The sequence below is a fragment of the Nipponia nippon genome, unplaced genomic scaffold, assembly GCF_047370975.1.
Source record: "Nipponia nippon isolate SJK-2023a ecotype South Korea unplaced genomic scaffold, ASM4737097v1 scaffold_5, whole genome shotgun sequence".
Lineage (NCBI taxonomy): Eukaryota > Metazoa > Chordata > Aves > Pelecaniformes > Threskiornithidae > Nipponia > Nipponia nippon.
Window position 1 is genome coordinate 7,223,828 of NW_028262369.1, and position 25,880 is coordinate 7,249,707.

The 25,880-nt window shown below is 41.9% G+C and overlaps 1 protein-coding gene across 2 annotated transcripts in view; it reads left to right on the forward strand.

Annotated features, from left to right (window-relative positions):
- Positions 1–4,467: 4,467 nt before the first annotated feature.
- Positions 4,468–25,880, forward strand: part of LOC104023436 (interleukin-20 receptor subunit beta) — an 89,089-nt gene continuing 67,676 nt past the window's right edge. The window contains exons 1-7 of one of the 2 annotated variants that reach the window (XM_009477257.2): positions 4,468–4,555; positions 10,153–10,279; positions 10,973–11,163; positions 13,978–14,102; positions 17,845–17,995; positions 18,319–18,464; positions 19,046–19,171. In XM_009477257.2, the coding sequence (XP_009475532.2) occupies positions 4,468–4,555; positions 10,153–10,279; positions 10,973–11,163; positions 13,978–14,102; positions 17,845–17,995; positions 18,319–18,464; positions 19,046–19,171 (954 nt within the window). Of the gene's footprint in view, positions 4,556–10,152; positions 10,280–10,972; positions 11,164–13,977; positions 14,103–17,844; positions 17,996–18,318; positions 18,465–19,045; positions 19,172–25,880 lie in introns of those variants that run through there. The other variant, XM_087731994.1, reaches the window with a different exon arrangement.

Below are 25,880 nucleotides of genomic sequence, written 5' to 3' on the forward strand. Positions count from 1 at the left end.
AAGCAAAGAGAACAGGTCTCCGTCATCATTGCTTTAGATGACAGAGGAAAGTTTTGCCCGAGACTCCAAGTTATACACAAGCTGTCCCTTTATATCTTTTACTGGAACACTATTCTAGCTACCACAGTGACAATAGTCCCAAAAGTCTGTCCCGACCTGCAGGACCATTCATCACTGAAAACAGTCTGTCAACTTCTTGTTTCACCTGATGCGTATCTTTAAAAGGATTTTTCTCAGAAAGAATTTATAAGATACCGACTGGGCCTTTATATATGTTTTTTATCATAAGGAAATCCAAGCAAGTATTCTTAGCAGTTACCTCTTTAGCTATCAGTAATTCCCTCTGAAGTTCTAGCAGCGCACGTTTCAAACCCACTTCTGAGTAAGGAAGGGCCTATTTCAATATACATTATCTCATCCTGCAACTAATTGCATGAATCAACTTGGTAACTACTTCTTTCCCAGCACACTTGGGTTTTTTCAAGCTTTCTTAACCAGTTCTGTGATTTCCACTCACCTAGCAAATCTGTTACTCATAATAGCTAGCCACACCCCCAAACTTGCTGTGATTTACTGAGTGTAAACAAACCAGTCAGATTTACATATTTTGTTTTGATATCCTTCTAAACTGGGTATTCCCTTAGGAAATGTTGATATATCTACCAGCAAGCCTTATGTTTGTAAATGTCCTTCTGGGTCTTGAGCAATATTTTTTTTTTCAGAATAGCAGCAAATAATTGAACTGTTTTCCTTACCTTTTGCAGTACTGCTGAGTTCCTCTGTTTTACAAACCGAGTAATCATTGTTGCAAATACGTTTGGCAAATGTCATGACCTGTTTTAGAATTCCCCTGTTCAATCACACATGTTAGAAACAGAACTATGCTCACAGGCCTTAGGGCAGTCAATTTTTCATTTTCCTGGTACTGGCAGCTTTTTTTCCTCATGAGCTGCTTCAAAAATTGTTAAAACTCTATGGCAAATTCCACAGTTTCTCAGTATGTCTTTGTCTTTCTTTTGCTGATCTTCACTTGCAAAGCCAAGTCTACCCGAGTATTAATAAATCAATTTATTGCCAATTTATTTTAGGAGTCCTAATTTGTATCAAACATACCAAAAGCTCAACTCTCTTTACATATTCTGCCAATTTCCTTTCTATCCAGCTCTCCACTATTTCCTGGCAAGGTCAAGCTGGTGGCTGACTTGAAACAGCATATCAAGGGCTATACAGTCTCTTTTTTTTCTGGATGTAGATTTTGAGTATCATCAAAATTATATTAGTCAAGTTTGATGCAGTAGAATCCCATTTCTGTCCATCTCCTGAGCCAATGATTGTGATGCTGATGGCAAACTGTGCTAAACTGACCATCCAAATAGCTTTGCAACAGTTTGCGTTGATTTGTATGAGTAAAAATAATGCAGAATACCTCCAAAGTAGGTGACTGTTGGAAATTACCCATAGTTTCTTACTGATCTGGTTCCAGTTCTGAATGACTTCTACTGATCTGTGAATTTTTAATCTTTTTCTCAGTGTTTTTTCTTAGCTCCTCAAGCTGTTGTGTTAACAAAATCCAGTGCTCTGTTTTCTGATGAAAAATTGGGTTGTTTCTCCAAGATCACAAATCTGCAAGCAAGAAAAGAACTGAATCAGGTCTCTACATCCAGGCTTACTGGTGTAACTACTGGCCTGGATTACTTGAAATGCAAGGCAAGCATTACAAACCAGAGTTGATCAGACAGATGTTTATCTTTAGAAATACATGTTTAATAATGTAAAAATATTTCACAGAAATATTAATGTAACCATAATTGTGAAGGAAAAGTTATCAAAACATTTGTTTCATCACGTTCAAAATGACTTGTAAAACTGATAAAATTCTGAAAGGAAAACAGTAAAACTGCAAGAGTACTTCTACCTCTTTCAAGCCAAATATTTCCATACAGCATTTCACAATAAGGGAAAATCTCCGAAGGTATTTTGTCACTTTTATTCTATTGTTGCTGTAATCTGAATAATCACTTCCATCCTGAGCCTCCTGTGTTGCACAACTTAGCCCTGTATATGCACTGCCTTCAGCTTCCACCTCAAGTTTTCTTTAGATGCCCCAGAAATGCATTTCTATGCTCATGTTGTGCCTTAGGTGGTTATAATGAAGGAAGGAAATATAGTATCATATTATTATAATTTTCATTTTAGAGTCTTCCTGATACCTCAGGGCAGTTCAATCTTTATTATTATGGCAGACTCACTCTAGTGCTTTTATTGCTCATAACTGATTAACTCTGATATGGGGCTGTATTCATTTTCCCCACCTTTGAAAAGGAGGCTGACTGGCTCACAGACAGGGGTAAATCTTTGGAAAGGAAAACTTCTAGCTGTGTACCTGATCCCAATAAATTTCTTGCAAATTGTATGCAAACTCTTTTCTGCACATCTGTTTCAGTAATAAAGTGAATGCTATGAGGCATAATTCATTACAGATCATGTTGGTTTTGAGATAGTTCTCAACTCATGTCTGAATATTTAATCAGAGTGTATACATTCACGTGTTTATGGCACCACAAGACATAAACCAGTGAAGAATCAGATATGCTACCCAGGCCTAACTGAATGACAGCTTAAAACTCAGGATTGCCTTATTTATACCTTCTTGGTACAACAAGAGAACAAATTTTTTTCAACTGGTGATTAAATTTTGCCTTTCTTCTGCAAATACTTATTTTGCTTCCCAGCAAAAGCATGGTATCTTATCGCTAATACCGTTAAACACATCCGTGTTTTCCTCTTGAACATTGCATGCATTTCACAGCAATAATGAAGTCACTCTCCACAACACCCACCTTTTGGTTCTCAGGACAGACATTTGATAAAAATAGTAGGAGATTGGGATAACAAAGAGCAAGAAGATAGAAGTGTACCTGAAAGCTATGAAATACTTTCAGAGAACATCCTTCTACCATGGAAGGAAAACATTCCCATGGGAAACATACAGAAAGATGTGCCTTTCAGTGTGTCCCAAAGATGAAGGAATGGAGGAAAAAGAAGGATGGAAGGGACGAAGGAAGGGAGGGAGGGAGGAATGGAGGAAGAAGGGAATTGAAGGAAGGATGGAAGGAAAGAGGACAGAAAGAATGAAGACAGGAAGGAAGGAGGAAAGGGGGGGGGCAGAGAAAGCAAGAAGAAATGAAGGAAAGAAGAAAAGAGGGAAGAAATGAAAGAAAGAAGAAGGAAGAGAGAGGATGGAAGGAAGGAACAAACTTTAGGGTGTAGCTGCTTGTGCTGTTCCTGCATGTCTGAGAATCTAGAGACATGTGATTCACTGAATACTAATTTCATTCTTTAATAAATAAATAAATAAGATCTTTTCTTTCCTCAGAAAATATGGACTAAACATATTTTGACAGATCCCTATAGTTCACCACTGAAAACAGTAGGCATGTATTTGCTATTAAAAGGTATCAGAAAGGAAATAATTTTTTAAAGAAATAAAAGCCCTTTCTAAGGTGGCAAACTGTAAGGAGGAGGAAGAGGTTTTAGAGGAGAGGTTTCTAATACTCACTTTCATCAGAGCTAAAAGGATTTGGTAGGATTTGACTTTTTTCCCCCATTATCTGTGCAGTCAGGATTTAATTTAATTTAAATGGCCTTTTGCAGAACATAAAAACCTTCCACCTAAACTTTGTCTTTCCCTTGGCCTCTGAAGAAACCAGCTTTACGAACACAAAGGTAGCTGCTGCTGCAGCCTTGGAGCCAGCAGGCGGTTTGGGTTTCTAAGAAGGTCTCAGAGCTGCATCCAGCTGAGGAGCCTGTCTTTGCTCAAGAGGTGAGATGGAGAGCAATGGACCTTGGAAGATGGAAAAACCTTGGGATACCTGTGCCTGCACCAAGTCAGATCTGAAAAGAGAATGTCCTCCTCTGCACACACCCAACACAGTTGCCCTAAAAAGAGTATTTGAAGATAAATTGGAGCACACAACTCCCTTCTGCCAGCCCAGCAGCACACAGTCCTTTACCAGTCCTTTGTGCAGGGTCTGTGGTTACAGGCGTGCCTTAGTAATACTGGGGAACTTTCCTGGTGCTTGGAAGCATCAGGACTTATCTAGTTTGGGGGCTGAGCAGAAAAAAAGAGCATTTACAGCTATATAGGATATATTCAATGAATCCTGTTTCCACCTTACAATGTCTTTGCTTAATATGTATAATTGCTAACTAAGTGAAACAGAGTTATGCCATCTAGTCAAGCAGTTGCACAGACCTGTAAAGAAATGCTGGCACCAGATAACCTGGGCACTCCTTGTAACTACACCCTTATAAACAATGTATGTACGTCTTTGACGTTGGCATAGACAGGCAGAGAACTGGTGTTTGCAATATTCTCCCGGAGTCTCCACTTCTCGCATCATGGCTGGCTCAGATAGGGCTCCCTGTCTAGGAAGGGACATTTCTGAGCTGTGCAACAGGGTATGAATGTGGGAAAAGGCGGCGAGTGTGAGCAAAATGTCGCTAAAACTCATCTGCTTCTTCCTCTGCACTCTGATTGCACCAAATCTCACAGGTAAATGGCTAAAATATCTTCAGCTGACTTAAGTCAGAAGACAAAGGGGTTGTGAGAAACAGAGAGTTTTCTGTCTTTTTGTTAAACATGCCTCTACAAAACTTAACCTAAGTAGTATGAGGTCAGGTGATCTTGAATTTTCATTCCTTGTCTATAATTAATACTAGAATAAGCAAATGAAAAAGGCAATACATAAATTCTATGTTCTGCAAGTCAATTTGAAAATCTAAAGGGGAGTTTCAGTTTGAGGGACATTAACTTACTAATACTGTATTTGTCTCTGCTCTTTTGCTGTTCTGTGAGAAGCTGAGCTTTCAAGTCCTCTTTTAATGCTGATTTCTTTGAGCACAGGGGATGTCCTGCCTGTGCAGTGGATGCAGGGTCAGAGAGGGAGGGTATAAAGTGTTAAGTAATAGTTCAGAAATGTTCTCTGAGGGTCTCCTTCACCCTGGGAGGATGTTGTGCCATTTGTAATCTGCTTCTCCAAGTAAATGCTAGGCTCCAAACACATCTCCTAGGAGTAGCTTGGCCTCAGATCTCCTGACTGCACTTCAGTGTTTTTGCAATGGTCGGTCCTCTAGAAAGCAAACATGGCTTGCCAGTGTGCTGGGATTTTGCTCAGTTCTGTCTTTCTAAATGTGCCATCTTAGCTCCTGAATTCAGGTTGTGTCTTGCTCCATTTTGTTCTCTGCCTCAGAAAAAATAATTTTATAGCTTCCTTAGCCAGCAGAACACTTTGGATCATTATTTATAGTTTTCAGTTGCTAGGTACAGAAACCACTGACTCAGCATCAAGTTGCATATGCTCTAAAAGATTATTCTGTGGAATAATGAACATCATGACAAATGTTTTTTAAAAGATGGCAAAGCTGGGCAACTGTTCTTTAAAGAAATTTGGGTTTATTCCCACTATATTTTTCTTTAAGGCCTGGCTAGTTATGTGATATTTCCACACAGGAGCCATGTTGCCTGTGTGTGTAGTGACTGCCAGCCTTGCTCAGCCACATACTCATCCGATTTTTTCTTCTACAGCGTGACAGACAGTAGGAGGGAAAGGTGGGATAGGTTACACTGTGTCCCCCATTCTCTTGCCTTGACCTGAAATATGAAAATTTGTGTCCTAGTCTCCTTTTTGAGCAAAGAACATACTTAGATTGCATGTTTATGACTAAATCTGTCCCTGTGGTTGTGTAGAGCAGACACCAGGTTAGAAGCCAGTGTGGTTCCCATCTAGCCCAGGAGTCCGGGCTTTGTATCCTGGGTGTTAGGGAGAAAAAAAGGCAAGGGAGTATACACTAGTGTTGCCTTTTGCAGTCAGTTTATGCAATCGGCAAATGAGGGAGAGGATGTTCCCAGAGCCTTCAGGTTAGAGTTATAGCCAAAGAGATTGTTTAGCATAATTTATTATTGTTGTCTAAAATGCTAAATGTTTCTAGGAGTTAAAGGCATATGGCTTTCATTTTCACCATTTAGCTTACAAAGAAATTCCTTTAGCTTTTGGGGCATTACAGACATTACTCTATTTTCTTGTCACCAATATTTAGAGCTCAGATTCCCCTTCAATGAAATTTCCTCAAATGCAGAAAGGCAGACCATGCTCGAAGATACAAGAAGCTGGTGACATTGGTGTCCTCCAGATTAGAAAAGGGAGATTAAATGGTACAATGCTTGGAAGTTAAAAGACAGTGCTTATTAGCACAGCAGTAAGGAAGGCTTTCTCAGCCCTATATATAAAATTTTAAGGGGCATGCCAGAAAAAGCACAGATGAAGGAAAGTGCTTCTGAACACTACACAACACTGACTCTGGAGTTACTGTTTCTTCTTGTGTTTGTTTAGCCCCTGAAAGGAGAGGCTGTTATGAATAAAGAGGTAATTCTATTAATATTTTTGCAGTGTTCACTTACATTTAACAGTAAGTAGTGGTGACAGTAGTGATGAAGTAACAGCAAGTAATGATGGAGTAGTAGTGATGAGCTATTATTTTGTTCTGTATTCACAGAGAAAGAAGGGTATCAAAATCTATCGCAGAGCAATGGAATTTTACCAGGGTTTATTTAAGGCATTTTAAACTGAAAAGTAAGACAGACAAATGTACTGGACTTGATCATGAACATTTTTTTTAATTGTAGATTCTTTAACAAAAAGAGGAGAAAAATGTTAAACAAAAGAAGTCATCAGCATTCTAAATGGAAATCCATTCTTTGTGTAACAAATGAAATGGAATATACTGCTGATAGGGTAGGAGGCAAAAATGCTATTTACAGAGAAAATCTGGACATATATTTCTTTGGCATGACTGGAGATGCTAGGGTAAGAGTCAGTACCCTGGTTTGAAAGACCGTAGTTCGGCTTTTCCTGTGAGGCTATTTACATGTTGCTTGTGAATCCAAAATCAAATGGAAGTGGTACGCAGCCCTGGGCTATCAGCCTTCTGCCTGCTCTCTCTGTCCAGTTGTCTCCTGCACTTTGCATGATTGTTGTTTCCTTTCCCTTCAAAATGCATAGACCAGAGTTAATGGAGTATTTTAGTACTGAAACAGCATACTTCACTGTTTATACTGGGTGCTTTCCCTGCTTATATAACCTAGAATTCTCTCTTCTCCCAGTGTCAAACATGTATTTGTTTACAATTGTTTTGTGGGCTGTTGCAACAGATGGATTGGAGAAACCATAAACATAATTTGTTTGGATATGACACAAGATATGTTATGTCTAGATCAACAGTATTTTGGAAAAGCATGAACCTCTTTTCCAAACTACAGCTTTCAGCGTGGCTCTGGGTCCTGGGAAGAAAGCAGGGAAGTGCATCATTGCTTTTATTGCTCAGGGACCCCATTTAATTTGTGTACTGGATGAAAAGATCTCAAGTTTTAGCTTTGCACCTTTTTGATTCAGTTCTGAGGGCTGTCTACTGTGTTTGCAGCAGGGCATGGTTATGCAGTTACAAACATCTCTGTACATACAATCAAATGAAACATACTATAGCTGAATCATGTTTCATTGTACTTGTTATTTAATTATTTAACCTTACAAGCACAGAATCTTACAATTTTACATGTAACAGCTACACACACATGCATACATAGATATATGTATACTTATGCCCACACAGATATCTTTTTCTATATTCTTTGATTATGAAAGGTAAAGAATATCTTTCTCTAGGGATGCAGTTCCCTTCATCTGAAGGCAGATGTTCAAACTAGTGCACCATTCATGTGAAATATATGTCCGTAACACTATGCTCCCCCACCACTGTCTTACCTGCAGTGCTGGAGACTTAGTTTTCTGACACTAAAGTGCAAACACTCCATGGCACTGAATGAATAGTTGCTGTGCGCTATGGCTTTGCCACAGAAGGTGTGTGGCCCTGTAAAATTCAGCAAATATGCTCTTTAAATAACACACAAGAGTATTAGGTTTTTATGTATCTTATTTTTCTTGGAGAAGCGTTCTTAGGAGTAGCAGAATTTGTGCCCATCCTGAATCTATTAATACCAAAAAGAAATTTAAATCAGTGAACTCCTTTTTTTATAGAGACACATACACCGTCATTAGGCCCAGAGTTTTTCCTAATGAAAGGAAGAAAGAAACTTTAGTGTCAATATATGAACTTTTGTAGTTCAGCTGAAGTGAGGTGACAGGTCTCACTGTGCCAATAGAAGAGTTAGTGGTTTTGCCTGCAAACCAGGAAAACAGCGTACTAAGCTAAGCATAGCCAGGAAATGAAGATTGGTCTCAACCAGGTATAAAATAATCTTTGGGCCATTAAAAGGTAGATAGTCCAATTCAGAACTATCTTCTTCTTTTAAAATTGGTTTCTAGTCAGTTTAATAAGATAGGGTTCAGTACTGTTGAATACAAAAAAATATATATCCAAAAAGTCCTACAGTCAAGGACTTAAAAAATTAGGAAACACTCCAGTGCACTCATCCCTGTTCAGACCTGGAACATCATTGTGTGCATGAGTCATGTGGAAAAACTAGTGTCTGATCATGTAACTGAAGTCTTTTATGTAACTAACACACTTAGGTATGCCAACTCCCAAAATTAACATGGGAACCAAGAGTACAAGGAAAAGTAGTAGCAAACAATCTAAATGTTGAGAAACATGGAGAATACAAGAGACCAAATGGGTGGTTGAGCTGCAGAATGAAGGTCAATAAAGACTTTTTTTTTAAAGACAAAGAGTGCCTTGACAGTAGTATGGACCCTCAACCGGACAGAAGCAATAGAACTGCTGATATGGCAGACAGCGACTCTTCCGCTGTCTAAATGGCAAGGAAGAAAGCTTCTCATCTCATAGATATCTGACCTAGTTTAAAGAATGGCTGAGCATTGTGTCAACAGATCCATATAACCTATGCCAAAGAATCATAAAAGAGTTGGCATCAAGGCTCTCCACATCATTAATGATTTTATAAAGATATGAATACAGGGAATATTCTAAGGGCAGAAAGAAGACCTATGTTGTTCCAATGTTTTCAAAGAATAATCATCATGAAAACATTGCTCATGAACTTGTCAACCTCGTTTTGATCCTGGGCAGAACAACTGACATTAACTGGTTATCTTTGTAAACACAGCTTAAAAAAAGATACCCTCTTTTAATGACAGTTAAAGACTAATGGAAGATAGACCTTGTTAAGTGAAATAGCTGTAATTAAAAAAAAATAATTAAGAAATAATCTTTAGGTAACATAGATATATTGTGATAGAACAGTTACTTTGTTTCTGGGAGAATGTTGAAAGGACCACTGCTACACTGGGTTGGTTGAAACCGCTCCATCCATTCCTCCCTTCCAATGGTTCCTTGGGAACCATTCCCTGCTGAGCAGAGAGACCATAATTTTCTTGGGACTGGAAAGTAGCAGAATGGAGATAAGTCTGTTCCCAGAGTGTAGTGCAGGATGTGCCCATGGGGAATCCTACCTTCCATGCTCTGATCCAAACACTGCTAGGGATTTTACATTAAGATGCCATAAGATAAAATTAACTACACTGTAGGTACCATCCCATACTTATGTTTTGACGATCTCAGAGTAATGTAGTAATTTCATTTATAGTCCGTTGAATAAGTTTATTCTGTTAAGAGGTACTTTTATTACAGCCTACAAGCACTTACATTATTAGAATCCTGCAACATGAAAAAAGCTGTACCAAAGCTCGGATCTTCTAGCTGTCCAGTCAAGCCTAGAAATAAATAGCACATTTCTAACCATGACATCCATTGGAACAGTCTACAGAGTGCAATAGAGTATCTGTTACTTGACGTCATTAAATTGAATTGGCTGGCTTTATAAAAGCCTGACCTTTTCTCACTGTTTTACTGACTCAATGAAAAATTCTGAAACAATGAAAAGGAATACTTTGCCTTTCTGTAAGCAATGCCAGCCTAACTGCTCTGTCATTTGCTCTTTGGTCGCCTTTTCTTCTTCTCTGTAAAATACTTTCAAACATTGAAGTGACAGTAGTGAAATGAAGAGTGTGTATTTCTGATGCAAAACACAGTTTTGCACTATTCTTCTAAGCTTTTTTCCTAGTACATTCATATACCATTTTTCTTTCTTTTTTTTTCTTTTGCTGAGAATTTTAGGTGAAGATGCTTTGTTGCCAGCACCTCAGAATATCTCTATTCTTTCTACCAACATGAAACACTTCTTAGCTTGGAGTCCTGTGATCATCCAGGGAGAAACTGTGAGATACTCTGTGGAGTTTCAGGGGTAAGTTCTGGTTTTTTTCTTCTTCTTTGCTCTTTGAACACTGTTTACTTAGACTTAAAATCCTGCACTGTTTGCATGTCTTGAGCACTAATCAATTCACAGGCTAAGAGAAGTTTGATACTCCAGCACTGTTGATCACAAGTGGGGGAAAAAAATCCTTTTGCTCCAGTTCTGAGACTGTTTACACATTACCAGATACCTGAGGAATCCAAGGTGTGCATTAAGCCCACATATAAAAACTGCCTCTGTCCAAAGAATTCAAAAGTTAGGAAGATTATCAACAGTTTATTTAGAAGAGGAAAGAGAAAACATTTGAGATTTATTCAGTGTTAATCTTTTAAACATTTAACACACATTACAGGAGGTTTCTGATACATCTTGAGCAATGACTTGTATCACAGTATGGCTTTGGAATTCTGGTTTACCAGGGAGGATCAAGTCAAGTGAGTGGGCAGGATTTGATGCATCAACACTGCGTTGGCTATCCCCACCTCCTACAGTATCATGCTGCATTTGGCTCATGAACAAGCTGGCTCTGGGAGATTTTCTCTAGATAAGATCTAAAACACACCCATACCGGTTTCATACTCTCCTGGTATTCCAGCCCAAATGTGTCCCAGGAGTGGTTTTACCATGTCACAGATATATCTCCTATCAGACTGTTGCCTGTCTCCTTTCTTCTCCTCTCTTCAGGGAGTATGAACGAGAGTATGCCAATGAGAGCTGGATTCCCATCTGTGAATGTTCACTCATCACAGCCACAGTGTGTAACATCACAGAGGATATCTCAGCCACTGTGGCCTATAACCTGCGTGTAAGGGCAGACGTCGGTGCTAGAAGATCTGAGTGGGGCACCCTGAAAGGTTTCTTCAATCGCATCACAAGTAAGTCCTGCTATTTGGCTTAAGCTACATCAGTCGTGATAATTTCTCAGCATTCGGTGTTGAGGGATTGCTCACATGCATGTTTGTGCACTGTACATGTCACGCAAAGCCCATAAACACACAGCTCCTCTCATGCTGCGTTGGGATGTTTCACTCTTAGACAGCTATACTGTGTTCTTGGACATGAGTTCCTGCTGAGGCAGGGCCGAACTTACCAGGGCTTGAATTTCAAGGGCTTTAAAGATAGGTAAGAAGACTCCAGGCATCTCTTTTGGCAAGTTGGCCACTCTTGTCCCTGATTTCAAAGAGTTCGGATCAGTCAATCAGGGTTGCTGTCAATGCTCCATCTAATCCACGTCATCTAGTCACTTCTGAGGGTCCAGAACCTGATCCTATGGAAGCACTTACTCTAGAAAACACTCATGTCACCCTCTATCTGCCTCATGCTGTCCTGGAAATCCCGCTCCCTTCCAGACATGATTCCCTCCTCCTATGATGTCAGACATATGAAGTAACCTCAGAAGAGGAAAGAAAAATGGAAACCATAGCATTGCTGCAGTTCTAGCACTGCAGGGTATTTTCTCCATATCCTCCAACTCCTGCAAAGCTTGAGGCCCAGCTCAACCCAAGGATCATGTTGCAGCCTAAAATTAGCATACTATTTCCAGTGTTCCTCTGGAATTATTACCTCTGCTCTCTGCTGTGTAGTCAACTGCTTTCAGCAATAAAAACTGGTAGAAAACCTCTGTTGAGGTCACTATTAGAGTGCAACTCTCAGTCTGGGATGGGTAGCAGCCATCAGTTTTAGCCAGGGAAGAAATTGCCTATCCAAGGCCAGAGTTGACCCTATCTTAAACCTTCATCAGTCATTGGAAGTTATCTACTACTTCATGAGTGAGCGGTCCTCACTCATACAGAGCACTTAATCAAAGCAGCACCATCAGAAGTACCACCTAAGTTCATGAGTGTGTCTCTTGGTGTGGACGTGTTCTCTAGATAGCACTTTAGACAAAAAATCCTTCCCTTTTCCAGCAGCTATGGTGGCACAGAGTTGAGCCACAGACAACACTGTCAGGCAGAGATAGGAGGAGGATGTTCCTTAGCTTGGCCTTTCTTCTTCATGAAGAAAAGCAGCAACTTTCTCATGGTACAGTGAAGTATTTGACAGCTTGGTCCTGTGTCTTAGAGACCTCAATACAATTCTCTGGCTAAGCTGTCAAAGTTCAGAGGAAACAGCTTGCAATGGGCTGCAATGTGACTATGCATATATGGACAAATTAAAAGAGAAAGAAAAGTCACTGTAAGTTCTTGTACTTATACATTTTTACTGCTCACTTTCCCTTGTCTCTGCTTTCACATCTCTTAGGAAACCTGGCATTGAGTCTGAGAGGAGCTAAGGAATTCAAAGCAGAGCCCACAGATTCCGTATGTGGTTCGTAGACAGTCAGGGTCTCAGCACAGCCCACAGTACTTCTAGACTGAAAAATCTCCAGTGTCAAAGCCTTAGGTGTAGATACACACAAAGTATGATAACACATGGAAAACACTTTTAAAAGATCTTCCTAAAAATAACAATTTAGTCAGTCTTACTTCTTCATTTATCAAAATTCAGATAGTTGGTACCCAGTGTGCCAGCACAGAGATAAATATAAATGCTCCTGTTTGGTTAGTAGTTGCATCTTGCAAAGTCCATTTCTTAATACATTAGCCCAATATTTGTTTTTAACCTCCAAATGATGTTAACACCTTTTTAAATTTTGAGACATCATGTTAAGCAGATTCTCAGCTTTTTATTTAAAAGTACAAAGTAGTTTTCCGGGCCTCCCGTTTGTGGCACACTCATCATAAACATACTTGGATTTTATGTTTTCATATTGTTCGGTATTCATGGCAATGCACTGGATGTAAGAGCAAATTCTATTAAGAACATCTCTTCTGTATGTTCCTATACATTGCTCTCCTTCCTTTTTTGAAAGCAAGGAGGTTGAAACCAGTTTCAGCTACAACACAGTGGTAAAGAATGGCATAGATAAGTAGTGCAGTTATGATCTCTGTGCTGCCTTGATTCCCAATTCACAAATGTACAGTGTGTAGTTTCATCCATGCTTGCTTGATTCTGATTGTTTCACTAATATTCCTCAGACCGAACGAAGCTTTGAATATCAATGTAAGCATGAAGCAAATCACCTACAGATTTACTTGCATACATTTACAAAAACTTAAGTCACAGCAGGTCATCAGCCTAAGTCTATCTAAAACCATGTAGATACTAAAAGAAAATCAGGATTCATGTGAACTGCCAGCGTTATCCTGAAGCTCATATTGCTTTTTCCTTCACCTTTGAATAACTGCCAAAATTCCCATGAAGAAGCAGTGGTTTCACAGCTCCTGTTCTGTAAGTTAGTGCTAAGCTAATGCCCAGGAGCAGAAGAACTGGCCTGATCTGGTGTCTCAACTTCTGGTCGCCCAGCTGGTTCTGCTGCTGTTGATCACACGGGACCCTCAGGCCAGACACTTCCTCCATGGGAGATAATTCAAAACCTTTCAAGTTCTGTGCAACTTAACTACTGCCAAACTTGCGTTTGCAATGCCAGTCATGGTCCTCCTCCTGCTCAAAGACTGCTACAATATCTAGACATACTGGGAGGTAGGGCAGAGAGAAGTTTCTGCCCCACTGAATCAGCCAGCTATTATTGCAGATCAATGTTACTGTGCTCATGATGGCAGCTTCTCCTCCTCTCCTAGCTGGGAAAGGGAAGACAGTTTTTAAGGGTTGCCTCTGATGTGACAATGGTGCTCTCTCTGTGTTGGCAGCTTCCCTGACCCCACCTCTGATGAAGGTCATAGCAGATGGGTATCATTTACTAGTGGAGCTGGAAGACATGGGGCCTGCCTTTCAGTTCTGTGTTCTCTATTGGAAGAAGGGCCAGGAGAGTAGGGTGAGTTTTACCCTCGGGTTTTGGGTAATAACAGAGAGCCCACATACTTAGAGTGAAAGCATATAGACATTGCACAGGGCTTGTTTGCCAGTCCAAGTTCCTGCTGTGAGGCTGGAGGACCTGCCTGGGGTCAATGTGCCATATTCCTCTGCACATACCTGTGGGTTGCTCTTAGCCCCATGGAGAAGCTTGTCTGTTCTTTCCACATTTCCTTCTCTGGGGAGAGGAATCAGAGGAACCCCCTCAGGGACCTCAATTATTGAAAGAAACCAGAAGTCAGACACTGAAGGTGTCTATGCTAACCTCTGAACATCTTTTGGTTTACTCAGACCAAGATTAAGGTGTCACACTGAGGTGCTGAGAAAGTTCTCTCAGGAGTTTTTTGTAAAACAGCTTGCCTGTGACAGTGAGCTGTAACTTGCTTAGCTGAAGGCATTGTTTACACCCGGGTAATACTGAAGCAGTGACAATTTGTCTTCTATTCAGGTCCTTCTGTTTTCACTAGAGAGCAATTTTTTTTTTTTTCCCTCAGAACTTGGTGCTTCCATAGCACCTAAGAACATAAAAATGTAAAAGCAGCCATATAAAGTCAGACCATGGGACCATCAAACCCAGCATCTTCTCTCTGCCAGTGGGCAATGGAGATGACCGAGGAAGGTAATAAGGAGAGGGCCTGTGTGTAATTACACCTAGATTATTTTCTGAGGTTTCAGAGACATGGCTACAGCAAATTCCTGAGCCAGAACTGGTATCATTAATAGCCCTTGATGAATTTTTGTTCAAGCCATGTAAACTTTAGCATGTACAATTTCCTGTAGTCAGGAGTTCTGCAACTTAACTGTTGTGCAGTCTAAATCTTGGTTTAGGAGAGAAAGAACAGTTATTCCCTATTTACTTTCCCCACTACTCTAACAGTTTTATATTGTGTGTGTCTTTCCAGGCCAAGGACTCCCAGCCTGCTTAGTTGTTCCCTGTGGAAGCCCTTCCAGCTCTTTTTGCCTTTACCAAGGTGGGCAGGGAGTAGACCTGTTCAAGGTGCAGGAGCAGTATGTGTTAGCACCATAGAACAAAATATGTCTTCACACTCTTTTCTTTTCCCAGCAATTGTTAACATGTGTGACTACCACAGAGCTGACTATTCCATGAAACTTGAACCCCAAGTTCCTGTTTCTGATGGAGGATGCTCAACTTAAGGTCGAGTCACTGACTGTGTAAAAATGGAGGGGAAAAATTCTCATAAGCATCATTTCACATTTATCTGTGTTGAATTTCAGTTGTCATTTTATTACAAGGTCCTCCTGCAGTTCTTCACAGTTGGCTGTCATCTTTCCTATTCTGAAGTGGATTCTTGGTATTATTAGCATGTATTAGTTTTCATTTTTCTTCCAGATCATCTGTAGTAATACAGTGGTGAGCACAGATCTGCATGGGTCTCCACTGTGACCTCCTTCCACTCTGAAAAAGGATTAGCAATTTAACCATACAAACGTCTCTCTTCTATCAGGAAGCAGCAGGAGCAGGGCTGCTCACTATGAGCAGGCAAGCCAGGAGCCAAGGGCGACCCCAGTGCAAGCGGTGCCCTCCCCAATGAGGCACAGACCCACAGGGTCTGACCACAGTGGGCAGAACCAGGTACTGGTAACAGGGTCCATCAGCAGCCCCAAACAAGGCAAGTGATGAACCAGTCCCAGCGTCCATACAGGGAACCCAGCCAGGAACAAAAAGGAGACAGAACCAGAGACAGGGCTGGAGGACAAGGCTGCAATGTACTTAACAAAGGCCCATCCAGGAGACAAGCTATCTACAATGTAGGTCCAAGGTCCATCCTGGAGACAGGTCTGGAGACAGGCACACCTCCAGCATAGCTCAGACAGGAACTGAAGGTCCTGGGCTGAGCTTAAGTGGAGCTCCTGGGCCATGGACAGGAGGGGGGAGATGGGGGGAGGGAGATGGGGGGGGCAGGCAGGGCAGGGCAGGGCCGTTACAGCCTCGTTAGTGCACTCAGAGTTCCAATGTCATTTTATCCCATGACTGTTAGCTTAACAGGCTTTTGAAATAGATCTTCTTGACTACCTTTTGGAAAGCCAAGTAAATGAGATCCACCTTGTCCATAAGTTTTCTGACACCTTAGAAAGAATAATATAGGTTTGTGTCTAATTTCCTTTTATGGATGAAATGTTAACTCTTGTTCAGTATATGATATTAATCACCTAAGCATTAATTCCAAACTTCAGAGTAGTTTCTACCAACTGGACTGTCACAAGCATCAGGTTTGCTGGTCAGTACATGTCCAGTCCTCTGCTGAGACTCTTTTAATATTTTTTTAATAATTGTCATATTTGACATTTCTGATTTAAGGTTTTCACAAGAGTAGTCATTGACCTGATTTTGTCCTTGAAATCTTTTCAAACTAATGGCCCTCAAGATCATGTTTCTGTGGAGAAGGATATTTTGATGGAGACAAGGACTTCCCCTGCCAGGAGAGCCCTACTGGCTTGTGGAATGTGTCCATCTGTGTGTGATGCTGGAGGCTGATCACGCCTGCTGTGATAACAGGCTTTGCGTCTGCAACACAGCAAGAATTAGGAGCAACTAGTTAATAGTTACCTGTCCTATCATGACTGGGGAGACTGGGAATAGCAACTTCATTTTGCTAGCAGTTAATGGAGTCCTATTTATTGCAAGAAAATAATGTACTGGTGTTTATATGCTGTTTAAGGGTTGCTGAAGTGTGTTACAGTTGCACACACCAAATTCACTTGCTCCTCACTAGCCCAGTCTGTCCCCTTTCTGTGCTCCAGAGTCATGGCCCAGCTCTCACACCCCTATCACAGCATGGTTCTGGCACTCCTATGATAGCATGCTAGCACAGGCGTGATTTTGGCATCCCAGCAAAAACTCAGATCAGTCAAGACCTTACTCAGTCATCAAGCCCCTACACTAGGGGAGTAGGTCATGGTCTAGTATCCAGTAGTAGTATCTAGTAGCCCAGGATCATCATTATAGAATCATAGAATCATAGAATCATAGAATCGTTTAGGTTGGAAAAGACCTTTAAGATCATCAAATCCAACCATTAACCTAGCACTGCCAAGTCCACCATTAAACCATGTCCCTAAGCACCACATCTACACATCTTTTAAATATTTCCAGGGATGGGGACTCAACTACTTCCCTGGGCAGCCTGTTCCAGTGCTTGAAAACCCTTTTTAGTGAAGAAATTTTTCCTAATATCTAATCTAAACTTCCCCTGGTGCAACTTAAGGCCATTTCCTCTCATCCTATTGCTTGTTACTAGGGAGAAGAGACCAACCCCCACCTCGCTACAGCCTCCTTTCAGGTAGTCGTAGAGAGCAATAAGGTCTCCCCTCAGCCTCCTTTTCTCCAGGCTAAACAACCCCAGCTCCCTCAGCCATTCCACGTAAGACTTGTTCTCTAGACCCTTTACCAGCTTCGTTGCCCTTCTTTGGACACGCTTCTTTGACTCACAGCTCTCTCTTTCCATCCCCTCTTACCCTTGCAGATATGTGTGTGGTCTCATTCTGCACTCCACTGTGCTTCCTTGTCTGCTACTTTTCTCCCTCTCTTCTCTTATTTACACAATCCTCTCTGACCCCTCCTGCTCCTATTATTTTCCTTCCTTTCTCCCAGTAAAGTCTGGTCTAGCATCATGTTAAGACTCCTGTTCTCAATTAGGTCCTTGCCCTATGTTCTGATGCTCTCTCTCCTGGGCCTGTGGCAGATGCGACAGAAGGTGGTGAAAGAGGTCAGCTCCGTGGTTCACCTGGACACAATGGAGGCAGGACCTGATTATTGTGTAAAAGCTCAGACGTACGTCGAGGCGATCAACAGAAGCAGCAGCTTCAGCCAGACACAGTGTGTGAGGGCACAAGGTAACAGACAGCCTTCCTTTCCACTCCCCTCGTGTAGTCATGCCCAAGAAGGAAAGCCCACAGCTCTTCTTTTTGTTTCCACCCAATATCTCCTGTCTTGTTTGTAAATGTGCTGCCCATTTGTTCATTGGGGGAGGTAAAAAAAGGAAGATTCAGAAGTGCAGCTGCCTACACTGGCACCAGTATCCTTCCCTGGAGTGCACCAACAAAGTATCTCGCCAGGATGGGTGGGAAGAGCAGCTGCAGAGGGTGCAGGCTGACTGCATTGAGTGGTTTGTCCTTGCAATCTCTCTGAGAAGTTTTGCTGCTTCTGTTCTTTCTAGATGGCAGATCCATGTGGCTGGTCACTGCCCTCATCGCTTCTGCCGGCTTTGCTGTGGCTGCTTTGACCCTGCCTTTCCTTACCTGGAAAACAAGTAAAATCTTTCAGCATTCCTGCTGCCCTGTTGCTGTCCTTCCAGAAACACTGGTAACTTTTTTCACTGTGCTTTATTGGTTTTTAGGGTGCTGGGTATTCACAGGAGCATGGGGCAGGCAGAAAAAGCAGACACATGCATAGGAAGCCTTGCTCATTCCAGTGTGATGAGCTGAGCTGCAGGGGTCAAGCAGCCCACACGAGTTGGCTGCACGGCTGTCACTGCCTTCATCCTAGAGCCCTGAACAGGGAAGATGCTCCAGGGGCTTGTGGGGAAGCAGCTTGGGAGGCATGGACTGACTCTGCCTGACCAGCTGCTCCCTGAACACAACAGCTGTGTCATTGGCACTGAGCATTGAGCTTCTCGACTCCTTGGTGAGGAGAAACCAATCATCAAAAGCAGCCTCTTTTCTCGCTCGCTCAGGAGGAGTATGTTTAAGTCAGTAGCTTAAATGTGCTGTCTGGTTCAAGTGAGGATGCAGGCAGCAGCTTTTGTGACTGTGGGCTCCTGAGCACTGGGTCTCTGGGCAGTTGTGGCACGAAGGATGAGAGGAACAGTTTGTGGGGAGAAGTAGAAGACAAACAGACTAGCTCATCAGGCTGAGGGTGTTTGAGTGAGTGCATTTGTTTTACAGAAAGTATCAGAGCCCCCCACCCAGCTGATACTGTGCAGGAGTGAAGCAACTGAGCAATGTGACCTGATGGTGCGTGTGATACCCTCAGAAGAAGTTCTCCGACTGTGGATTCAAGAAACACTTTAGAACACCCCAGAAAAAAACAGCCTGTGGAAACGGATCTTCTAAGCAGAGCTGGCAGATTGTGTCCCAGCCACTTTCCTCAAAGTAACGTTTTCTTTGTGTCTAAAAGCTGCTGCAAACCAAAGGTGGTGTGTATGATGAGCACGTGACTTGCTCTGGTCCTCTTTGTAGCATCTTCAATCCACCTACATAAAAAGCGAGTAAAGGTCACAGGTGACAACTGCCAGTTTCTATACTTTCCCTTCATATCCATACCCATATCCAGACACCAGTTAACTCCTGTTCCCTTCACCTCTGTCAGCCACATTGATGGTCCCAAGGCAGAGCCCACCCTTCAGCCACCAGGATTTCAGCAGAGCAATAAATGTAGAGGCCAGTCCCTTAGTTCCAAACCATTTCAGGCTCAGTATTTTTGCCTCAGTATTTTTAAAAAGAAATTAAGCAGCCAGTAAGAGCTTCTTACATGGCTAAACCACCTGGAATGAGCAGGAAAAAAATTGCTTTTAGGGCTGCAGGCCCTCACCTGTGGTTACACTCATTGAAAAGTATGTTGACAGTGACTGGACACAACATAGTAATTTGCTGCATGTGACAGATAACAATGTTAGGAGTTGGACTCGATGATCCTTGTGGGTCCCTTCCAACTCAGGATATTCTATGATTCTGTGTATGGTGCCAACAAAACTTACAGACAGCACCATGAGGGGTGGCTGGGCTTCACCAGTGTTTAGCGGGGAGTGATGTGAGAAACAGCCAGACTTCAAAGATGGTTGGAGGGAGCCTTGAGAACCTTTGGGGGAGCAGAGCTTTGCAAGACCAGCAGCATCACTTACTATATAGGTCCAAGATCTCCTAGGCAGGGTGTCAAAAGTACGAAAGCCAGGTATGCATGAAGTACATGGACATTTACATGCATGAAGTGCAAAGACCTTTAGGAAAAAGGTAATTTAATTAGGGGTGAATTGTTTAAATGAGAGAGAATTGGAGTGGAGAAAGGTAAGGAAAGGACAGAGAAAGGTAGGCTCAAGAATTGGGAAAAGAAATGGGAAAAGAAATGGGAAAAGGGACAAAAAGATGTGTAAATCACGTGGTCAGGATTGTCCAGGGTGCCTGCTGGGCATCCCTGTAGTTCAACACCACACCTGAAGCAGGACATTGACTATGTCACAAGGCAAACCTGCTTCTTTGGTCAGGAGGGCCAGGGTGAGGGGCAACTGGAGTGCTTACCTTGGCTAGCAGAGGAATATCAGGATGTATGGATCAAACATCACAGCATTACCATCTTAGTGGTCATTCCAGGCCTGACAACATCATTATCTTCCAGACATCTTGTCCTCTTAAGGAAGGAAATTACAAAAGAGAAATTCCTTCTAAATACAAATAAAATATAGTTGTTGCATGTACTGCAATTATGGATGTCACTTCGAAGAAAAGTAATTTATTACCTGTGAAGCAGGGATTTGTATTAGCAGGGCATGAAAAGACTTTGAGCTGAAAAGCTTTTTTTAAAGCTATCAGTGGATCTAATGAAATGCAAGACATCTCTTTCTTAAAGAATGTGCCTTTTTAAATTTCATTCGTACAATCTGCCATCAGGCCATCAGGTGGCAACAAAGCACCGTGAAAAAAGTAGAAGTGACTCAGGACTATTCCTACCTCTGTGTTAACCTGGGAGGCGGTTCACGCCCTGGTTCCTGGCTAGCACCTCACTTTCATGTTGCAGCCCAGTTGCTTGTTTCATTCCTGTCTCACTAGCTTCTGTCTGGACAATATTAGGATAGAGTGCTTTGGTGTTAAATAGTAAGACTGGTACTGCTGAATATGTAGCAAATTACAGGGTGAGAAAATCTGTACAAGTCTGAGTATTGAAGACTCAGGGTTGATTTTTAGATTGTTGATAATTAACTGGGAAATGCCTAGTTGCAAATACCCCTATGATGCTGGGTCCAGACAAGGAGATTTGGGAGCAAAGAGGAGACGGGCACATGCATGGGCTGATATGACAAGTGCTAAGGGGCCCAGCAGGACTCGCACCCTCCCTGAACCGAGCCGGGGTGGCAGTGGGAGGCAACCAGTGACTGGCTGGTTCTGGCAGCAGGCAGTGGGGAGCAATGATTTTGTTGAGGACGGCAGTGAGCACAGAAGTGCACTCCCTTGCAGGGCTATGGGCTCTTTGTCAAACATCCCTTTAAACAGCTTTGCCCGTGCTTGAATTTTCAAGGCATAGCTCCCCATTACAGAGGCCTTGGTAGGAAAGCTGGTTTAGAGAGCTCCTGTGCCTCGCGTTTATCCTTACTTTATTCCCCATTGATCTGGATGAGTTCAGTGCCTTGGTTTCTAGTGTTCCCCACAGGGGTGTCCCCATACAGGAAAATGTCCTGTTGCTTGTCCATTCCATGGCTACAGGTCTGAAAAGCCTTAGCAGGTCTTCCTATCTCTTCACCTCAACATTGTTGCATTATGGCAGCACCAGCAATTGTTCAGGGATACAGAGAAAAGCAGGGAAAGAAAAGGCCCTTGAATGTGAAGGGCTTTGAAAAACTAGTTTAACGCATATTTTCCAGCTGCATATTAAGCACAGAGCATATGTTTCTTTCTCACTTGCAATAACAGATTTTATGTCCTTCCTCATTGCCAGTAAAGCAGTTAAACAGTTGTACAAAACCGTGCAGACAATGTTAAACAAAAGAAACACCTGAAAAGAATTCTTACAATAGGGAGATAGAAGGGAATTGTTTCAGTGCAGCTGCCATCTTAGCAAGACCATATTCTATTTGCATCAGGGTATTATAGTTTGTGTCTGTGGAGACTTGAAGCCAAATTTGAGATGCTGATTGAAAGTCCCTGGAAAGCCCCTTGCTTTGAAGTACTTTGTTAAGCCTGAAAATGATGGTATAGAACAAGAGCAATTCCTTTGCCATCCATGTACATAGCAGCACGGTGACATTGGCGTAGGCAGCTGCCATCAGTCGCTCCCTTTAGTTCATTTCCATGCATTGCAAGAGTTAATCGTGCTTTAGCAGTCATGGCAACGGCTGCCTTTGATAACTGATTTTGCTCCCACGACCATGATACTACATTTCAAAGAAAGACCAGACAAGTAACTGCAGAGAAGAGCAATGTGTGCTGATGAACTTTGCTCTGTTTCTTTCCATTGATGTGGTAGTAAATGGCTCCATTTCTTTCAAAATATACTTCTTTTTTACTTTCCTCAAAAAATGTTGCATGAAAACAAAGCACAAACCTGCATCACCTTTTTACTGAGTTTTGTTTCTATGCTGCATATAACCTGTGGGATGTGATTCCAAAAAAACAACTTTTTCCTGAAGACTTTGTAAGAACAGAAAAACAGAAGAAATGCTGGTAAAACCAGTTTTCAAAGAAAAAATGAGTCAGTCTATTGAATGCAGACCAGCATAAAGACTGTTGATTACTTGAAGAGTTACATGATATTACTGGGTTGACAAGAAAGCAAAGAATTCAATTATCTCTTCCATGACACTAACTGTCTGGAATATAGCCTAATTTTTCCTGTGAAGTATATTTCCTTAGAAGTATATTACTGTTTGCAATTTTTAAGGGCTGATATTAATATACAGTCCAGCATTTCACTGTCCGATCAAACCGAGACCTTTAACTTGATAAACTACCATTTTAAGTATTTTCTGCATTATGACAGCATGTTTTGTCTCTTTAAAAGTTACCTTTTTTTCTTACAAAATCAAAAAGTAAGCAAAATCACTACTTTGACTACAAATCAGCTCAATTTCTTGTGAAGGGGGTACTGTGTCCTGCAAATGAAGTGCTACAAAGACAATAAACATCTAAATCACTGAAGATAAAGATGTTTATTGTTTAAAGAGTTTATGTACAGATGATTCTGTTGCTATTAATGTATAAAATTGCAGAAAGAGAAAATTACTCAGTTCAGGTCTCTTTTGGTCTTCTCAATAAATGGAACTATAAAAAAATTCAGAAATTGCTAAATCAAGGTATAAAAGGAATTAAAAGATGGCAAGGTTAAGTGAAATTGCCCAAATAAACACTGCACACAGAGCCCTAATTTGGTTTCATTCAACGTATGGGCTATAATTTAGCTATTACTACAGAAATGGCTACTTCTGAGGAGTTTAATGTCTGTGGTTTGCTCGGGATCAAACGCAGACCTTCGTTAACAGCCAAGGACATGCTCTCCCAGTGCAGGCCAGCAGGCAGTGATCCTACTCCGAAGACATCCTGAAAAAAAAACATCCTACAGCCTTCAGTCCCAGAGCGAGGTTTGGCAGGAGCTTGCACTTGCTTTACAGATCTTCAGCACTGGAATAAAACAGAGACATGAGGAAATTGCCAGCCTGAACTTTCCTGATGCTTCTGTATTTAACGATGTTAACAGCTAACTTTGCCCACACCAGGGTCTGCTGTGCCACCCCAGAGTCTGCCGTTCCTCACCACGGACCCAGGAGGAGAGCGACGGCTCTGCAAGGTGAGGTGAGCTGGCTGCAGGCAGCAAGGTGGGAAGGGTTGCCATCTCCCAACAAGGCGCAGCTCCCCCAGTCCCCACACAAGAAGGTCCGGGGGCAATGACCAGGGTCAGGCTCAATCACTGGACAAGTCTGCAGTGATGAGGCTGGTGGGTCAGGACTGGGGCATCAAACATGGTGAGGCACAGACAGAGCTACAGCGTGGCTCTGCAATGACCAAGGGCTTGAGCTTAAAGGCAGTTCCCAACAGAGGGGAGGTCCTAGTAAGGATTTTCACAGTCCTCTCACACAGCAGTCTGATCCCAGGTGACATGGGTGCACCACATCAGAGCTGGCCTTGGACTCAGGCCCTCCAGCCACTGACCCCAGGGGGTTTATCAACCTCCTCTGCAAGCAAGCTGAAGGACCTTAGTCTTCATTTTCCATTGGGATATTAACAGCAGTTGAATTTTTTTTTTATTTTTACATTATCCTTTATTTTTTATCACATATCTGAATCAAGAGCATGAGGCCTATTTACAGGCACAACAGAGGCTTAAAGTAAATGCATTCCACCTGTCAAAAAAGACTTTAGGAAGAGCAGAGAAACATTGGCATGGTGAAATAGCAAGGTGAGGGATGATAGTAAAAGCAATAATGCATCCTTCAAAAACCTGAAGTCATGTCCAAATGAGAAAAAAAAGAGGGATCACAATTTCCGTCTGATTAAATGTAAACACACAATAAATCAGGACAAAAAGAATTTGAGATACAACTTCCTACAAACATCTAAACTAATAATAGATCCTAGAAATGGGATGCTTGCCAGGGAGCCTACAAGGCCAACAGATGATCACGTATCAAAGGAGCTCTCAGAGAAGTTAGAGCAATGGCAGAAAAACAAGCTAAATTTGTAACAACTTTGCTTACCGTGAAGGAGTTTATGAAGGTTTCCATGCGAATCTTTATGCCTGAAAGCATAGGTTTACCTTTCACAAGCAGATGTGCTTGGAATGTTTGTTCATTAGGAGTAAAATGGATAAATTACTCCAATATTCAGCCTAGAGTTCCTGCGTGTGGGTGGGAGATTTGAACAGGTGCATAGCTCCTCATATGATCCCAGGATAATCCAGGCTGGAAGAAACCTCAGGAGGTCTCTAGTCCAACCTCCTGCTCAGAGCAGGGTCAGCTCTCGTGTCAGAGCAGGCTGCTAAGGGCTTTATCCAGCCTGGGCTTGGAAAATCCTGCCCAGGCTTGGAAATCTCCAAAACTGGAAACTGCACAACTTGTCTCAGCAACCTGTTCACCTTCTTGTCTTTCCTCATGGTGAAAAAATGTCTCCTTAAGCCTGGACAGAAGCACTCTTGCATTATACTGGGCATAATACTGACTTTGTCAAGATCTACAGTAGTTTTGATCTAGGTTTGAATTTAGCTTGGTGTGGGGAGCTGGATCAAAAGACCTCCAGACAGCCCTTCCAACCACAAATATTCTACAATTCGCATTTGGCAGAATTATTTTAACTGAATTCTCTATATCTGCATCAAATTATGCAGTCCATTTTGTGTTATAGGTGTTATATTAATGTATGCAGAATAATAGACTTCTGTGAAACCTGAGTGGTTTGGAGAGTACCAGTAGAGCATATGGTGGAGAAAATGGGGATCTCTTCAAAAATGCACACAACCTTAGAGGTCAAGTGGAGAGGTGAACTCTTCCCTACCTGAGACCTTGCAGGAAACTGAGAACAGAAAGGACTTTTCCCCATTCAAAACTCAGTCAAGGAAGGGGTTGGAAAGAGTAAATATTCATGATCAGCTCTGAAGCTGGAAATACAACCCCAGGTTCCCAAGCTGAGCAGGCGGTCCTGATGCTACTGCTGAACTTTTTCCCTCCTGCAACTTCATTCCCATTTAAGTTCCCAGAAGATTTATTGCATTTTTCCTTTGAACAATTGCTCTTTCATTTTGCCCCCCTGCTGAGGCCAGAGAGTTCACATAGTCCTGTGAAAGTGGTCTTTGATGCAAACCAGCTGCAGCTCTATACTTTTTAACGTATTGTGGTCTTCAAATTTACCACCCACTTTTTAGATGTATAATCCCTATCTGTTCACTGCTGTGCTTTCATTCTGTTAAGTAGTGTCCTGCTCATCCTCCAGGTCGCTCATATATCTCATCCCTCCTGCTGCTATCCAGACAGGCTGATGGCTAACATTTTCCTTCTCTTTGCCAAGTCCTGGCTTTGACTCCCTC